The sequence below is a fragment of the Sorex araneus genome, chromosome 1, assembly GCF_027595985.1.
Source record: "Sorex araneus isolate mSorAra2 chromosome 1, mSorAra2.pri, whole genome shotgun sequence".
Lineage (NCBI taxonomy): Eukaryota > Metazoa > Chordata > Mammalia > Eulipotyphla > Soricidae > Sorex > Sorex araneus.
This window is the reverse complement of record NC_073302.1, coordinates 69,507,161-69,525,937: the sequence shown is the minus strand read 5'-3', so window position 1 is coordinate 69,525,937 and position 18,777 is coordinate 69,507,161. Positions and strand designations below refer to the sequence as shown.

The following is an 18,777-nucleotide window of genomic DNA, read 5'->3' as shown; positions in this document are numbered from 1 at the left end:
GTGCTCAGGGGACCATATGGCTTGCTGGGAATCGAACCCAGGTCGGCCGCATGCAAGGCAAACGCCCTACCCACTATGCTATCACTCCAGCTCCAAGAAGAAATTTTCTTAAATTTTCATTATCACGAGTATTAAAATTTATCATTATTATTAGTATAGTACAGGTGGCATAGGTTACAATGGCATTCAATGTTTATTGGGGTTTAGTTTTGCTTTTGTTTTGTTTTGCTTTTGGACCACATGGGTATTGCTCAGGGTTTACTCCTGGCTCTGCACCCAAGGATCACTCTTGGAAGGCTTGAGGGACCTTATGGGGTCATGGGAATAGAATTTTGGTTAGCTGTGAGTAGGACAAATGCCTAACCACTGTATTATCACTCGGGCCCCTAACATTTATGGTTTTGGTGTATACAATTAATGTACCTTACTACCACCAAAGTGCCTAGCACTTTCCACCACTATCATAATGTGACTTCTAGCCTGCCTCTTTCTTCCTGCCACCCTGCTTCCTCCTGGCTTGGTAATCTGAATTTCATAATGCATGAGCAAGGATTTGTCATCATTCAATACTATGTATTTCTTTGTTTTATTTTTCTACTTACCACAGATGAGTGAAATCATCTGGCATCCTCTCTCAGACTTATTTCGCTTAAAATAATACCTCCCAGTTCCATCCAAATTGTGGCAAAGTGCAAAATGTGGGTGGGTGTTTTAGAGCAGGAGCTTAGGTGTAGAGTACCAGGTCACTTTAAATCTTCGCCCATGAAACAGGTAGCAGATAAGAACATAGAATGGGATGGCTGGAAATGGGATTTGGAAGCAGAAAATGAAGACCCCCAGCCTAATCTCTAGCTCTCTCTCAGGTGCTCTCTCTCTTTCTCTCTCTTTCTTTCTCCCTGTCTCTCTGCAGATGCACTCTGGACTCTTTCCTCTCCCTGGATCAGGTAGGGTGGCCCACCTAGATAAGAGGCCCAGTACAGGTAGGCCACTTATGGCTAGAGAGGGGCAGGTACCAGCAGGGCTCAGATGCTCAGCATAGTTCAGGTAGAGGCAAGTCTTGGATGCCCAAGTAGTGACAAGATACGGAGCACAGGACTCTCACCCACACACGTGACCGTGGCCAGAGAGTAGTAAAACTGGGAATAGATGACAGGAACTATTGGTGTTCAGCTGGGAGGCACTGCGACAGTACTTGTGGGTGGCTGTGGCCAGAGATAGAGGAAAGCGTACAGCTGATAGAGGTTGGCACAGGGGCAGAACCAGTGACATCATTCATGGGACATGAGTAGATAGTGGGACAGGACACGGAAGTAGTTCACGGGACTGGGCAGCATCCGGGACAGGATCTGGTCATTGTTCACAAGTAAAGGAGAGGCCTGGGCATCTGGGAAAGAACCTGGAACCATCTACTTTTACTGTACAATAAACTCTCACATTTCCAAGTTTTGTATGCAAATCTTTCATACAATTCTCAAGAACCCACCAACACAGTAAAATTCGCTTTCACATAACAGACATGCCATTAGTAAGGTGTATGCATAAAACTATCATCAATGCACTGTCAAGCACAACGCCCCAATTTTTTTAATCCTCTTTTCTTATAGCTGCATAGTATTCCATTGTGAAGATATACTACAACTTCTTTAACATTTGTCTCTCAGTGGACATTTGGGTTGTTTCCAGGTACTAACTATTATACTAAGTGCTGCAATGAATGTAGGTATGCAGATAACTTTCAAATTAATGCTTTTGTGTTTGGGGGGGTAGATAGAATTGCTGGTTCATATGCAAATGAGACATCCTCATACAGTTTCCCATCAGAGCTGAACCAGATAACATCATGAGCACTTAAAAGTAATTGTTTTCGGTGACCCAGGGGGCCGCACGCGTGTGCGGCTCCTTCGCAGCTGCACCAGCGTGAATCTGGACCCAGCTGAACCAACTACAACATGGACTGCTCCTAGCAGATTGTTTCCTGCCAGAGAACTAAGCTGCAACCCCATGCCCGCCCGGGAGGGGAAAGGTATTTCTCTCTCTCGCCTGTCCCTTCCCGGGGATGAAGGGCGTGGGGCCGCCATATTATGACGACCACAGATGGAGTTTACAAGCTTGCAATGATCGAATATCCAGAAGAAATCTCCCTAGACTTAGTTGTTACAGTGCAGAAATACAAAACCGCGTGGCCGCTACTGCGGCCGCGCGACCTCATTTCTCTTCACAACAGGTCTGACTCTAGTGGGGTGCTCCTAACAATAATGGTGAGGTTTGTGTTGAAATATTGAATGTAACCAAAGTAAGTAGAAAGTAAAGTGAAATTTATCAGTTACAAGGCAGGGGGGGGGGGTTCGGGGGTGGGCGGGATGGGAGGTGTACTGTGGTGTTTTTTTTTTTTTTTTTTTTGTCTTCGGTGGTGGGATATGGGCACTGGTGAAGGGATGGTTTTTTTCAGCATTGTATGACTAAGACTTAAGCCTGAAAGCATTGTAATTTTCCACATGGTGATTCAATAAAATAAAATTTAAAAAAAAAGTAATTGTTTTCATGTCAATTACTATAGTGAAGGTATTCTTTCTCAGAAGTAAAATCATGATAGTAACAAAACAGTAAAAAGAAATGTTCTAAAAATTTCCAATATTAATACCATCACCTTGTCCCCTGAAGTTTACAGAGAACCTAATGAATAGTTTTTCTGAAATACAAAAAACATTAAACTAAATCAAAGAAAAACAACAGCCACATTACCTCAGCATACTGTGCTACTGAACTGGCTTCAACTGCATATACTTTCTTAGCTCCAGCCTGCACAGCAAAGAAGGATAGTATTCCTGATCCACAACCAACATCTAAAACCACCTGCAAAGAAAGAAAAAGATTAAAACTGGAGGTGAAAACACAAACAGATATTTGGCTCTTGACTCATTTGAGATCAGACTTAATTAATTCAAGTACTAGCTTTTGAATTTTAGAGAGGTCTTTCCTTGGCCTTGGTGGCCTCTTTACCTCATATGTTAAATAGGCTTAAAAATCTCTGCTTTTTAAGGTTTGATATAGGAGTTAAGTAGTATGAAGTGTTATACAAAGTATTTGGCATGTAACTGGTGTTTTTCAAGTCATAGTTTATCATTATAATCATTTCTTCGTAATGTGGATTGCTTTTGGAGAATTAAAAGACACACGCACACACACACACGAGTATGGCATGAAAAATTTTGCTCCATCAAACCTGTAAGCATGAAGATGAATATGGCCTCATATAATTTTTAAATTTTTATTTTTATGTTAAATATAACTGGAGTGGGAAAAGGTCTTAAGAAAGGCAGAAAGTGAGAAATGTGGTTTTCTTACCAATACTTATCCACAGAGCTGGGGAGGTTTATGTGGAGGGTAGAAGGGCATTACAGTAATTTCAATTGTAACAAAAAAGAAATACATCTTGCATGTCTGCGTTCAAATTTGGAACCTGATATCAATAAAACTTCTATTGTCTCAAAGGAGCCTGACATTAGATTTAAATGCTTCAAAGCAAGGATGTGTGCTACAAGCCAGCTTCTCTCTTCAAACACAACAAAAAGATGAGTCCTGGTCTATTTCATCATTGCAACTTTAGATCAACAGTAATGTCCCTTCCCATCTCATTAGTAGCTTTAATTCTTAGCATCCTTTATCACTAGCTTAGAGCAATGAATTTTTCATGGCTCTAAATTTGCACCATAAATATATGAGTATATAGCATTATTATGCCCAGTAGACGTGGGCATAGCGAAGTGACAAAACTGAACATCAGAGGCATTGAACAGCTAGTCCAAGTCTGTCAGTGGTAAACAGGAGAGCCAAGAGCTGAATTTTGGCATACCGGCTTTCCATTTGCATGGCCCACAAAAATCATACATTGTTTACTTAAATTTATCTTTATAAATCTGACTGTTTAACATATCAATAGCCAAATGCTTAAAAAAATAAATAAAATATATGGCTTATTGTAGGAAATTTAAGAAAAGTTGTTTTTATTCTTTAACTTTGATAACAGGAAATCTCCTCTTCTCCAACAAAGGGAATATCAAGAGGTTGTGTGTGAGTCCAAAGTGCAGTGTCACACTGTGTTGACACAGATACTGAGCCATCTTCTAAGAGAACATGCTGTTAGTGATGGGCTCACAGTGCTCACGGACATTTGTTCTAGAGCTGTGGCTGTATTCCATATGGTTTCCTAGGGTTTGGGTAATTAGGAACATTACCAATTTAAAATGCCACCTAGTCCCTGGAATGGGTTGTCAGGCTGTCTACAGTTTTAGAAATACCAAGATTCACTTAACCTCATCCTACCTGTGAAATAAATCATCTTCATGCGGCTCTGGACTGTTGCAAGAACACTGAGGCCTGATATTTAGAAAGTGGAGGACATTAAGTTGGAGGGTACAATCTGTAGCTCTAAGGAAAGATGCACTACACTCAGAAGAACCTTCCCTGGTCCTTTTAAATTTTAAAATGTAACACTTTAAATTCCATATGTAGTCCAAATTAAGGATGAATAATCAAGAGACAATGGAAATTATATCTGCTTCTTCTGGTAACAGGTGCACTAGAAATGGATCAGGGAGCTTTTTGTCTATTTTTCTAGGGTTCTATTAGATGTACCTTTCATGTCTTTGTATTATTTAAAATTAATTACTTTCACTTATTAACTTAGGAGCATTGGTAAGAGAAGGTGAAGAAAAAGAGAGACATTTAATCTTGTCTACGTAAGCCATTTAATATTAAAAGGAAAATTGTGGAGGGTTAAATACCATTATTTTTTGTTTTAAAAATGAGAGGGGGTGTCTGTCAAAGAGAATGTTTAGGTTTTTTAAAAAGATGTATCGAATCATGGTGAAATACAAAGTTACATAGTCGTTCAGGATTGAATTTTAGTTGTACAAGATTTAGGTAAATATCCCTTGACCAATGTCCACTATCTCCCACCAATGTCTCGAGTTTCCCTCCTGCACCCTACAGCCTGTCTTTCTGGCAATTACTTTCCGCTCTCCTTCTCCCCTCCCTTCCTCCCTATCCTCTCTCTCTCTTTCTCTTTCTCTCTTTCCCTCTATCTCTCTCCCACCCTCCTCCCCCCTTTACTTTTAATCACTGTAGTTTACAAAACTGTTACTGAAAGGGTATCATATATCATTTTCAGCACTCAGTACTTGTCCAAATCAGTTATGTATTATTGTCCAACTATCATTGTCATAGTAGTGCCTTCTCAGTCTTAATTGCACTTTCCCCCACCTTTATGGCAAGCTTCCTACAATAGACCAGTTCTTTAGGCCCTTGCTTCTACTGTCTTTGGGTATTATTTACATAGTGTTTTTTTAAAATATATATCCTGCAAATGGGTTCAATGATTTTATGTTCCTCTCCCTCTGACTTATTTCATTCAGCATATTTTCCATGCCCATCCATGTGTAAGCAAATTTCATAACTTAATTTTCCCCAACAATTGTGAAATATTCCATTGTGTAGATGTACCATAGAATTTTTTTTTATCCACTCATCTTCTCTGTGTGCCCATTTTTTCTCCATCATTAGTTGACGTCACATAACTTCATGACCTTGGTGTGAAAGTATACTTTCATGTCCCTGGGAAAATGATCTGCACATTGATGTCAAAAGGAGATTAATAAAACCACCATTGAGAATGAAAATCAGTTGAAAGATACCGAAGGGTGGTATTCTAACACTATTTGCTTTTTTGGTTTTGGGTTGGGTCGGTTTGGGATAGTTGAGTATCCATGAAAGTCACTCCAAGGGATAATCAGTTAACTGAACTGGCAGTTCAGGGCTAGGACCAAGGATGCAGTGATGCTTAGGCCTTATGCGGGTACTGGGTCCCCCAGGACCACTCAGTGCCTACAGCACCAATCCTTATGATGTTAGGGGACCACAAGTGCTACACCCAGAAAATACTCAGGAGGTCATGTATCGCAGGCGATCAAACAGCCTTTAATGCACCCTAGCACAGGTACTATTTCCCTGGTGCCCCTGAAACTATTGGATTATTATGCCTCATTTTGCTAGAGTATATATAATGCCATTTTAATTTACTTATAAGGAAACAGGGGCTTTGGAACACTAAGTTTTTAGCTTAAGTATAACATGTCATTCCTATAACAAATAGGAATGACAATCCAGGAATGATAGTCTTTCTGCATTATCCATGACTATCTTCTGTATAGCAAAACATAGGAGGAAAGGGATAGAGCTGTGAAGAAACACAAATCTAATCTATCACACTATAATCAAATACTCTAATGGTTCCATCTTTTTCTATGGTTCCCTTCTTTGTCCTCACATCTTAGACTCAGCAACTATATCCCTTGCTCTGGTTACAGACTCCCTCATGTTCAAGCTCTTTTAGTAGAAAAAACTAATAACCTACTAAAGGTTCACACTCACAGTAATGTTATTGAAGAGCAGTCAGGACTACATTTTCCAAGCTGTCTGTATCTAGATATGGCCATGTGACTAGTTCTGGTAAGTTATAAGAAGGTGAGAAGTGACGAGTATAACTTCCGAGCCAAGATGGTTATCATCCTCACAGTCTAGCATTTTTTCTTCCTGTGGTTTGCAATAATGTTTGCAAGCCACAAACAGTATAAAATAAAAATAGCATTGAGGATCAGTTTTTGAGTATGGAAAAATTCAAATTCCTGAGTCACTACTTAAACATACTGGATGTGGCATGAGCAAGAAATTTATAATGTTAGACCACAGAACATCTAGCGATTGATTGTTAGGTGATATATAGTGACCAACACATTTTTCTTGGATTAAATCCTACCTCTCATTTTTTCACCTGAAAAACTCATCCTTTCAAGACAAGATATGTGAACTTTCATGGTCAGATAACACATCTATGGGTACTTTTCCTGATCTTTACAGCCTGATTTAGGTTCACTAATAAATAGATTATCTGAAGTTTCTCCTGTAAACCTGTTATGATTAATTTCTTATAGCACTTATTAAGCAGAAGATATTGCAAATATTTCTTTACATGTTTATCTTCCCCACTTAGTCTGCGAACTTCCTAAAGACAAGATTCATATCATTAGTCTCTTAGTAACTAGCACAGTAGGAGACATAAAAATCATTAACAAATATCAGTTGAAATTAGTAAATGACTAAATAAGATAATACAATATAGCAGTTTCCTAATTCCAATATCTCCTTGAATTATTTGGGAAAAAAATATATTACTTTTGTGATCCATTTGGCCTCTCAGAGTGCTCTTGCTTCCAAAGGCAAGCATTCAAATCAGAATACCTTTATTTTATTCAAGCTTTACTCTGTGCACTGTGTCATTCGCCTTTGTTATCTTCCACTTTTTGGTCAGTTTCTTATATTGATCTCTAAGTTACCTAATGAACCAAAATGTTGTGCTCTGTCTCTCTTTATTGGATTATCCTTCCTCCTTGCTTATGATCTGAAGATGTTCTGTGGGTCATTTTTCTATCTGAGAAAGCATTCTGCCCTGACACAGACCTTCTTAGCAGATTTCAAGTTCATTTCTGCCACAGGTTCATAGCACAGGCTGCTCCTTTCACCTAGGTGTCCCCTGCTACATACTCTGTGGTATCAGGCTATGATGTTTTGTTTGGGTTTGTTTTTTCAGTCTTTTTATTTTTGTTTGTTTGTTTGTTTTGTAGACATACCTTGTGGTGCTCAGGAGACCTAAATGGTGCTGGAGATTGAACCTGGGTCAGTCACATGCAAGGCAAACCCCCTGTCCACTGTACTATTACTCCAGCCCCGCGTCTTCATTTTTAAAGCTACTTCAATGCCCATTATCTAGATATTTTTCTATTTATTCATCCAGTTCTATTTCCCATTCTTCTCCATCCCGATCTTTGTCAGGAGTTTGGCCTGTATGAACTATATCAATAAACTTTCTTGCCATATCTCTCATTAGGATCAGTAGAGACAAAAAAAGGATAGTGGTCAATTTGAGTGTGGATAATAAAGGCATATAATTTCTGCTCCTGGATTCTTACTTCTTTCATGAATTTCCACAGACTGTATCTCCTCTACCAAGCAACAGCTCTGTTGGGCTTTCATCTCCTATAGCAATGACTGTTCTCTTCAGTTCTCCAGCTACTGTCTCTTCTCTGTGCTTCTTTATACCGAGAGGTGGTGACTGGTCTCTACTCAGGCAAGGGTTCTGGTTCTTATAACTCTGCCTGCATCTTTGTAAAGAGTTTCATTAAATCACTCCATGCACTGTACTACAATTCGCCTACAGGGATCTTGTCCAACACCAGCTGAGCCTTCAGATATCAAACATCTGTGTCAATGAAGAATTTTTAAGTTTTGCTTCTCTCCAAAACTAAATAAAGTACTCTTGTATACATTTGGATCACCTCCTACTCTTCCTGCATAACACTCACCACAGTTACAACCTGAGGCAGGGGCGGTACTTGGGGTCACACCTGCAGTGCTCAGGGCTTACTTTTGGCTCTGTACTCAGGGGTCACTCCTAGTGGGGCTCAGGGCACCATATGTGATGCCAGGGATCAAACTCAGGTAGGCTGCATGCAAGGCAAGTGTATCTGCAGCACTAATCACTCTGGCCCCATTTAGTTACAGTGTTTTATTAAGGAATGGTTAAATAATAAATATCTGCTCCCTCCTCTGGATTATAAGTTTAGTTAAGGATCGATTTATATTAGTATTTTTGTTCACTACTGAATCCCTGACACATAGCACAGCAGAGATCTGGCACATAATGAAGACCCTCACAAAATCTCTGTTGAACAATTGGAATAAATTATAATGTGTCTTCCCACTACAAGGAAGGAATAATCTTACTCAACAGAAAATAGGGATTATAAATTGCCAATATGTTAAATCCCTGAAAAAGTGCTTTTGGCCTGCTTAACAAATCCTATATTTCTTGTTTGTTTGTTTGTTTGTTTTCCTTCTTCTTTTTCCTTTTTCGGTCACACCAGGTGATGCTAAGGGGTTACTCCTGGATCTGCACTCAGGAATTACTTCTAGCAGTACTTGGGGGACTATATGGGGTGCTGGTAATCGAACTCGGGTCAGCTGCATGCAAAGCAAATGCCCTATCTGCTGTGTTATCACTCTAGCCCCCCTATATTTCTTTTGGGGGACATGGGAGTGGAGTACCTCCTAAGCAGAGTTCAGGAAGCCCTGGGAATCTCAGGGGCGGATGCTGTCAATCGGTCCAGAGAGTTCAATGATTAGCCTGAGAAGCAGTGCTGCTTGGGTTCAGCAGTGCTGTGAGGTATCAGGGCTACACCTAGCATTTCTTGGGGAATCATGAAGTGCTGGAACTGAAGCTGGGGTCTTGTGATGCAAAGTATGAGTCCCAACACTGAGCTCTCTCTCCAAGTGTCAAATAAAATGAAGTTTCCAAAGCATAATGTTCTTTTGAGGTTCCATCTTATCATCACATTATAGTACAGTTAGGTCTTTAAGTATATTGCTCCTCTCAAGAGAAAAATCATATTTATCTCATCTTACATGCACAAGAAGTTATTGTAGACAGAGCTAATTTGGAACTTTTATGGGGCAGTACCCTGTCCAAAATTCCGGTCAGAACCAATAAGAGAAAAATAGAACAAAGGCTCCATGTAGCAGTGACCAAAAGTTCTATAAATTTATTTATAAATAAATTAGTTTTAAAATTTTAAATGTAAGGTCATCATTTTTCTTGTGCAGATGATTATAATTACATACTCCTGTGTTTTCCTACGCAGAGAAATTCTACAGAATGTTTAGATAAGTTTAAAAGAGCTCTGAGCAGGTTCAAAACTATTTATTGGGGGTGACTAGGTTAAAATTAACAAGACATATTCAGGTCCTATGGAAGTGTGAAACAAGTATACCCCTGCGTAATAAAGTAAAAGTAAAGCAAATATACAATGCTTAATTCATATTTCTTAGGAGCTGTGTCTGTTTTGTACTTTGTAGATACTGCCTCACTTGTGACAACAAGTCTATAATGTGAGCTCTACTTATTTTCTCCATCTTGAAAATAATGAGACTGAAAATAAGATGAAATTAAAGCCCATGCATGTTAATGGCATGCATGGGCTTTAATTTCATTAATTAAAATTAAGATGCTTTAAATTCAAAGTCTAAGTTTTTAGCCAGTTCCTTCACTTACAAATTTAAAGTTATTCTTTCTAGTGTTCAGGCCACAGAAATACTGATCACACTTGACCATTTTTTTTCCACTGAGATGTTTTTGAAATTCCAATATTAAGGTACTCATTATCTATCTCACAATCAATTCATCACTAGTAAGTTAAATCATCATCATTAGTAAGTTATATCACTTACTACCTATACATTCTTTATATGTTTACCACATCAGTGAGTGTTTTGAATTAAAAAACCCTAGCCATCATTTTTGTATGCTTCCTATGCTTCAATTCTGTGTTCTACCCATCTAAACAAGGCCATCACTGTTTCTTCCAGCCATAATTTTATCACATCTCTGGTACCACCCTGGAATATCAGAAGTTACATGTGCTTCACACTCTTGCACAGCGCCATGTACTTTATCATCATTGTGACTATGATGAGTTGCTGGCTTTCTCATACTGTGCCCAATTCTCCCAATAGACAATTGACTGACAAGTAAACTGAACAGCTGCCAGGAAGGAGCAAACTGAGAGAGCTGCACAGTCTGTTGCAGTCCATCACACTTATTACTTTAGCTTTTGTCAGAGGGGGAAAAATTCCAAAGCATCTCACTACAGAAGAGATCCCCTTTATGACTTCTGCAGTTTAGACTTAGCTCCTGTTTGGATAATTAGCACTTTCATTATTTCTGCAGTGACAATTGCTCATAAGTCAATAGTATACGTTTGCTGTGCAATGAAACTTGCTTTAAATAAAGTGTTGTCTGGATTTAAATAATGCATTACTCCAAATAATTCATACAGAGGATGGATAAAGCTTTCACTAATCCATCAATTCTCTAAGTATTTTTTATGTATCAGGGTATTTTCAGTTTCTTTTCTTTTTGTTGACTTATAATTGATTTAAACATTCTGAAACTTGATGGGGTTAGTTTCATACTTCTTCATGTGTGTAGCTGCTAGGATGCTAACCATCAAAGGGCCAGTGTGTTCACCACAAACAGTTGCTCTCTGTCCATTCCTTCCACAGTCCCTTCCTTACCTGACATTAGACAGTATAATTTTAACCACATCTAGGAATAAGTTTTGCTGTTTCTTTCTAGCTTGTCTGCTTTCAGTTGTTTCATTCTACATACAAAGGAAATGTGATCACTTTTCCCACTTCCTTCCTCTTTCTTTATGTGTTATTTTCATTGATGTACTTGGATTTACAATACTGTTAATCATATTTTTCAAGCACACATCATTCTAACACCTCACCCATCTCCAGAGAGCCTGCTTCATTAGACTTCTATTAAGTGTCTCCTGTTACCAACTGCTAGGTTCTGGCAATCAATGAAAAGATCAATAGAGTGCTACTCTCTGGTAAGGGAGAAAGAAAAATATAAAAAAGAATGGATGGCAATGATAGACTATGTAAAATATATAGACTAGGAAGGAGGAATAGTCTGTTCTACCAAGGGGCCTGGAAAAAGTTAATTAAGATCACCCTTTAATCTCCTTGAAAGGAGATTAAATATTGTGCTTTTTGAATAAAAGAAGGGATAGAAGCTCCGAAAATGAGGTGCAAAACAAACAAAAAAAACCAGAAGGTATGATAGGATGGGTCCCATTGGGGATGTCGTGAATGAAGAGTTCTCCACAGGAGAATGAAGAGTTAGAGGGAGAAGGGTGGGATATGAAAATGGCAAGTATTAAAGCTGGAAAAGCTGGCAAATGCTTGATCTCAGATGTACTTGTATCCAGCATGAAGGAGCTCTGACTTCATCACTAAGTAAAAGAGCATAAAAATTTTTCCACGAATAAATCTGTTCGTAGCTGCAATTCAGCAGCGTCATATTGGTGGCCTGCATTTCCCTAGTGAGGAGTGAAAGAGCTGAGGTTGCAAAGTAGATAATGGCCAGTACTAACATCAGTGCCTTTCTCCTTCTGTCAGAGCTTGGACTTTATTGAGCATTGACTTTCCCCCAGTTGACTAACCAACCCCCATCCTAGGTAGGAATTTTGATTGGTTTCAATCGTAGGCAGTTCCATTCTTCTGGTCAGTGATGGGTTTAGGTGAGGTGGCTGCTTAATAAAACCTTAGGAAAGCCCACTAAGGATTCTTGGAATAGATTTACCATGTTCTAAAAATGACATCTTCTGTGTAAAAATTAAAATTCTCTTCTTTTCTGGACATAGTTAAGTTTGAATGTTATGCTCAGAGTAATTGGACTAAAACACCTTGGAGTCACACTGACTGACTGTTTCAGCCAATTTCAGATTTTTCTCTGACTTGAAGCCAAAGATACCTTACCTGTTAACAAGCAGAGAAACTAATTGCAAAATATCTGTATTATTCCAAGAATTCCATAATAAGTATCAGAACTAACTGATAGCCGTAGGGAAGAGGGGAATGGAAGAGTTGCAAAAAAGATAAGTTTGAGTACAAGTTAAAGAATTTGAAAACTTGGAAAGATGAAAAGTCTAGATTGACAGCAGGTTTCTGGCTTGTGACTGGTTATAGGGCATTCTGGTTGGTTGCCCATGCCAAAATGGAACACTTGATTCACTGTCTGGCCAGGGTGGCCTGTAGGAAGTATTTGCACTGATTGCTGCAAATGAGCTGGCTTTCATTATTACTGTGGCTACATTCACTGCAATTAAGGAAACTTCTATATTATCTTCTAGTCCTCATGCCACACAACAGTACCAATACAGTGCTCAGCTCACTCCTGCACACATTTTTTTTAAATTTTTTTTAAATTAAAAAAAAAATTTTTTAATTAGTGAATCACCGTGAGGGTACAGTTACAGATTTATACACTTTTGTGCTCATGTTTCCCTCATACAAGGTTCGAGACCCATCCCTTCACCAGTGCCCATTCTCCACCACCAGTAAACCCATCATCCCTCCCACCCTCCCCAAACCCATCTCTCCCCACCCCACCCTGCCACTGTGGCAGGGCATTCCCTTCTGTTCTCTCTCTCTCATTAGCTGTTGTGGTTTGCAGTAAAGGTGTTGAGTGGCCACTGTGCTCAGTCTCTAGCCCTCATTCAGCCCGCAATTCCCTTCCCCCACATGGCCTTCGACTACATTATAGTTGGTGATCCCTTCTCTGAGTTGCCCTTTCCCCAGAATGTGAGGCCAGCCTCCAAACCATGGAGTCAACCTCCTGGTACTTATTTCTACAATTCTTGGGTGTTAGTCTCCCACTCTGTTATTCTATATACCATAGATGAGTGCAATCTTTCTATGTCTGTCTCTCTCTTTCTGACTCATTTCACTCAGCATGAAACTTTCCATGCCGATCCACTTATATACAAAATTCATGATCTCCTTTTTTCTGACAGCTGCATAGTATTCCATTGTATAGATGTACCAAAGTTTCCTCAACCAGTCATCCGTTCTAGGGCATTCGGGTTTTTTCCAGATTCTGGCTATTGTAAACAGTGCTCCTGCACACATTTTGTCCCTTACCATGCTCCTGTTGAGGCATGTTACAAGCACTCCTTCACCAAAATGACTCTCAGACATGCAACCCTGAAGAAGTTCGAACCCTTATACTTGAGGCCAACTTTGACTAATGATAGATGGAAGCCATGAGTAAATTGTTTTTACTTTCTTCCTTTAGTAGAACTACTCGAAGAAGTTGCATCATATGCCTCTTTGATTTGCTTTTGTTGGTTTTTGGACACATCTGGCTGTGTGGATGTGTCCAAAAACCATGGACTAACTTTACCTGGGTCTGTGCTCAGAGATCATTCTTGACAGTGCTAGAGGGATCCTATGCTGTGCTACATTTCAGACCAGGGTCAGACATATCCAAGCAGCACTTAGGTCCTGAACTATCTCTCTGGCCTATCATATGCCTCTTTGAAAGTTTCAGTAAGCAAATAGTTTACAGAGCTGTGGTTAGCTCAGTAATGCGCTGCCTTGGACTTGCATCCTTTCCTGCTTGACCTTTCATCCCCTTCCCTTCCTTATTTTCCTGAGATTGCCCTTCTTACTAGCTTTGTCTCCTCCTTGGTGATTTGGGGGACCTAGGTGGCTGCACAAGCTCCACATTTTTATTGGTGTTATTTTCTGTGATTCTAGGTGTTCTAGGTTTCTAAAATTTCAGAAATCTAAATTTACGTTATACCTCTGAAATTGAGTGTCTCTCTCTTTCAATATTTTAGATTCAGAGAATTAATTGAATAGAGAATTTTGGCATGTTCTAAGTTCATCAAAGTCTGATTCCTGGTGTAATGTTGGAAAAGAATAGATAGCAGACAGTATTTAGAACTGTATATTAATTGACTTTTTTGTTCAATTTAGTGCTTCTTATTATTTTTTCTCTTAACTTAAGTTGTTTTTCTGGAAAGTAGATATTCAAAGTAATTAATCTTAGATGTTAGAACTGAATGGGTCTTCAATATACATCTCTAGTCAATAGTGGCTATTCAGATAGCCCTAATTGACACTGCCTTAGCAGGAACGGGAGAAATTTAGAAATGCAGTCCTAGGAGCTTTCTAAAATAATCTGCATTTAGGAGGCTGGTGATTTACTAAGCAGAAGTCAGAGTAACTCAATAAATAAAACCGTATCAGAAACTCGTACGGGAATATCAAATACCAAAATGCAATAGAAATAAAGAACAGGAGGATTGGTCTTGAGTAGGAAGCTTGCCACTGTGGCAAGGATGGGGCTGAGGGTGAGGTAAGTTAGGGAAGGGAACACTAGAATAGCGCTGGAGGGAAAAGTGCCTGCCACAGAGGCAGCCTGGGCGGCAAGAGGAAAATTGGGGACATTGATGGAAAGAAGTGGATACTGATCAAGGGATTGGTGTTGGAGGACTGTATGCCTGAAACTCAATCAGAAAATGTCTTTGTAACCTTGTAGTTCACCGTGATTCAATTAACAAGATAAATAACTTTAAAAAAAAACTTGCAAGTGAAATATTAATCCTTCAAACCTCCTCTATTTCCTAGTTTCCTCCCATGCACAGCCCATATACTGAAAATATCACCTTCACAATCTGTCTCTTCTTTAATGATTTTGCAAAAGTGGCATCTGGTATGATAGTCATTAGTGCCATTTACCAAATATTTCTAGTTCTCCTTATGGGCACATGGTAGAACTGTACTTCTTTGTACTCTTGTGATTAGGAGTGATCAGATGCCCTTTGACTCAAGTAATGTGCTCAGAAGTATCTTGGGCCACTGTCGAGTGGGAGATTGAAGATTGGGCAATGTGCCACTCTCTCCTCTCTAGTAATGTTTCTTATGGCAGCTGCTCCCTCACCCTGGGTCCAGCAGTGAGAATGAAACAAAGCATGGTTTCTAGCTAACCAATGATGGATCTAAATACTAGTGGGAAATAATGGTTTCTTAGTTTAAACAATGGTTTAAAACACTTGGGGTTTGATTGTTGCAGCTGCAAAGTCTAGTTAACCCCAACAAGCCTGAGTAAGCCAGACAGAGTCTTGAAGCTTGCACTCTTTCTGTTTCAGATCGCTGGTTATGTCTGCAGTGTTCACGTGTTGTGCTGAAACTCAGCATGTGATACCTCATCAAATTATTATAGTCACCATGTGGTTAAGTGTTTTGGACCCAGTTTCAAATTAAATTCCAGAAGACTAAGGTCATATTTTACCATCTCGAAGGGTGCAAAGATGAGCTTTAAACAAAACTGAACTGGACTAGAAATCAATCTATTAACATACCTACCTTACTCCAAGCTCCTTTTTCCCCAAATGCCCTAAAAAACAAAACAAAACAAACAAACAAAACACTATGGCCACTGCATTTTCAGGCTTCCTTGTACCCTATTAAAGTTGAACTTTGTTTTTATACAAAGTATTGGCCTCTGTGGATTCTGGCACCTTTCTCCAGCACCCTTTTAGGGACAGATTCTCTTCAAGCTCAGGAGAACCCTGGCACAGACCTGTTATCTGCTTCAGGTCACTGCTGGGAAACCCATGTGAAAGCCCCTTGGGGGATTTTGGGGCAAAAGACACCACTTAATACCAAGACTCACTTTTTTGCCTCTTCACCTTGATCACAGCAAACTAATAATCTGAGGAATAAATTCTTGTGATCAATAACCCAACATAAACTGTGACCTCAGCACTGTACTGACTAGTGTGACTAGTGTCACCAAAATTGTTATCTACCAAGAACCTGTGAATGTGACCAATTTGAAAATAGGGTCTTTTGAGTTGATATCTGTCAAGTTAAAGTATTCTATAGGATTAAGGAGGATTCTAAATCTGATATGAATGGTGTCAGTATAGATTATAAAAATATGTATCTGAATATCAGAGACTGTTTTTCACAATCACATCCTGCCACAATTCATATTTCAAAAGTCACCTTGGTGAATAGCATACCAGTTTTACCACCAACTTAGAACATACACAGGATGCTTTTCTGTTGCTTCCTAAGTCAAGGACTAATAAAGGCTTGTTTCCTCCAGTATCTATAGCTCTAAGACTTAGTAGTTTCATATCCAATAGCAAGTTAGTTAAGCCAGTATAGTTCTGGTCCCTTATTTATACTACTAGACTAATATATTACATTGCTCATGTATGATACGATGAATATTTGCTGTTCTTTTTGTGCTTCTCAGCAACTGACTCCTTATATTTTATCTCAGTCATAACAAGCATGGCAACCCAGCTATAAAGCCAATGCCAGCCTCCTGCCAGGGAAGCTAAAGGTGTTCAATGCTGCCTTTCAGAACCTTTGCAGCTAAAGCACAGGCATGATCATTGCTCTGCTAGTAAATGGTGTTTTGCATGCAAGGGCTCGGCTGTAAAGAAGTAAGGAGTGTAGAGTCCACTGGGGTGAGATCTCTCCCATTCACCTCTGAGTTACAGGGCACCAGAGAGAAGCTCCAAGGACAACACTGAGTGGCTCAGGGGAAAGATGTGATGATTGTGGTGTCCTTATCTGGCAAGAAGGCTCCTTCCAGGGTCAGTTACACAGCATGATTTTGGAGGTTGTTTTTGCGTATGATCTCTCAGCAAATACCACAACCAGAGTATCTCAAGCACCACAATGGAAGAGTGTACACTTCATTCAGCATACGTGCGAGCCCTCCAGCGAAAAATTGTAACTAACTGCTAAGGACTGTTGTTGGAGCATTGAAAGCAATGCATGCAACTTCAGTCACTGCAACATCAGCAATAAAGGGAAGGAAGAGGGAAAGGGAAGGAAACAAGTTCCAGTTCACAGACAAGAGTACTGAGTGGGCCTGGGCTGCAGACTCTAAACATATGGAACATCAAGGTCAGGCCTCAGTGTGCCAGGTTAAGACAGCATGTTCAGTGCTTATAGTATGTGGGTGCGTCCGTGGGGTTGGGGGAAATTTCAGAGCAGAAATGCAATTGTACCTGAGGGCCCTTGACCGAACTAACAACAAACCCGCACACCCAAGAAACCTGTCACTCAGGCTCTGCACATCTGCATATTGGCTGACAATCTGAGCAGGTTGCTGCATGTTCGTTGTTGTTATTTATGTTTTCTTTTAAGCCTTCAAATCTCTGAATTCCATCTGTCCCAGTCAGCTTCACATTTGGATGCACCCAAGCAGCTGTTGCAACTAGGGATCCTCTCCCATGTGAACATGCCGATTTAGAAAAAAATAAGAAGAAGCTCTTGGCTCCTGCTTACTCTCACAAGTTTCCAGCAACTGGTACCCTGACAAATGAAGTGTCAAAACATTTCCAAATTAAAACCCTACAGCTCACACAGCCCCACACCCTCAGCAGGGCGGACTTCCCTGCATGTGCCCTAGGCACACTTGCAGAACCTAAAAATAGCCAGATGGCAATTAACAGAAACTCTGAGGAAGGGAGCAGGAACGGGTTCCAGCAGGGTCAGTTTCATGGATGGTTTCCAACTGGAGTTCTGAGCTAGCAGTGGTCTGGCCAAGAACGGGTTTTTATTAAGACTGCATGGAGGAGGGGCTGGAGCAATAGTACAGTGCGCAGGGCTCTTGCCTTAGAAATAACCAACCTGGGTTCGATCCTCGGTTGGCTCCTTATAAAAGGTATGGTCCCATATGGTCCCCCCAGCACATCCAGGAGTAATTCCTGAGTGCAGAGCCAAGACTAACTTCTGAGCACTGCTGGGCGTGGCCTCCAAACAAAAAACAAAACAAAACAAAGTAACTGCATGAAGGAGGCAAAATCCTAACAAAAATCAAGATTTAAATGATTTCACAATTAGAGCAGAGGGGAAACATCAGAGCCATCTCAGGACTATCAAATGATAATAATAACAATCATAATAATACAAGTATGCTGAGCTCATGTTATGGGACATTTCATAAGACTCTAATAATAGGCAGTACACTTGGAAATAACATAGATGCACAAAGTTAGCTGAGAGCCTGCCCACGGCCTCAAGACAAACCAGATAACATTCAACACCAGGTGCAGGGGAAGTGGCCAAGTTGGAGTTTCAGTATGCTCCAACTTTTTTTTTTCCTGGTTGTGTGACCACACTTCGTTCTGCTCAGATTTCTAAGCTTAGGGATCACTCTTGGTAGGGTTCTGGGGACCATATGGAGTGCCGGGTAGCAAAGCAAGGTCAACTGCATGCAAGGCAAGTGCCTTATCCACTGTTCCTATCTCTTTGGCTCTTAAGCTGGATTTGAACTCAGTT

At 40.0% G+C, this 18,777-nt stretch overlaps 1 protein-coding gene across 1 annotated transcript in view; it reads right to left on the bottom strand.

Moving 5' to 3' along the window:
- Positions 1-18,777, bottom strand: part of LOC101538484 (histone-arginine methyltransferase CARM1-like) — a 306,619-nt gene that overhangs the window by 99,518 nt on the left and 188,324 nt on the right. Inside the window, exon 5 of the mRNA XM_004600332.2 lies at positions 2,743-2,853. Within this exon, the coding sequence (XP_004600389.2) occupies positions 2,743-2,853 (111 nt within the window). The remainder of the gene's footprint in view (positions 1-2,742; positions 2,854-18,777) is intronic.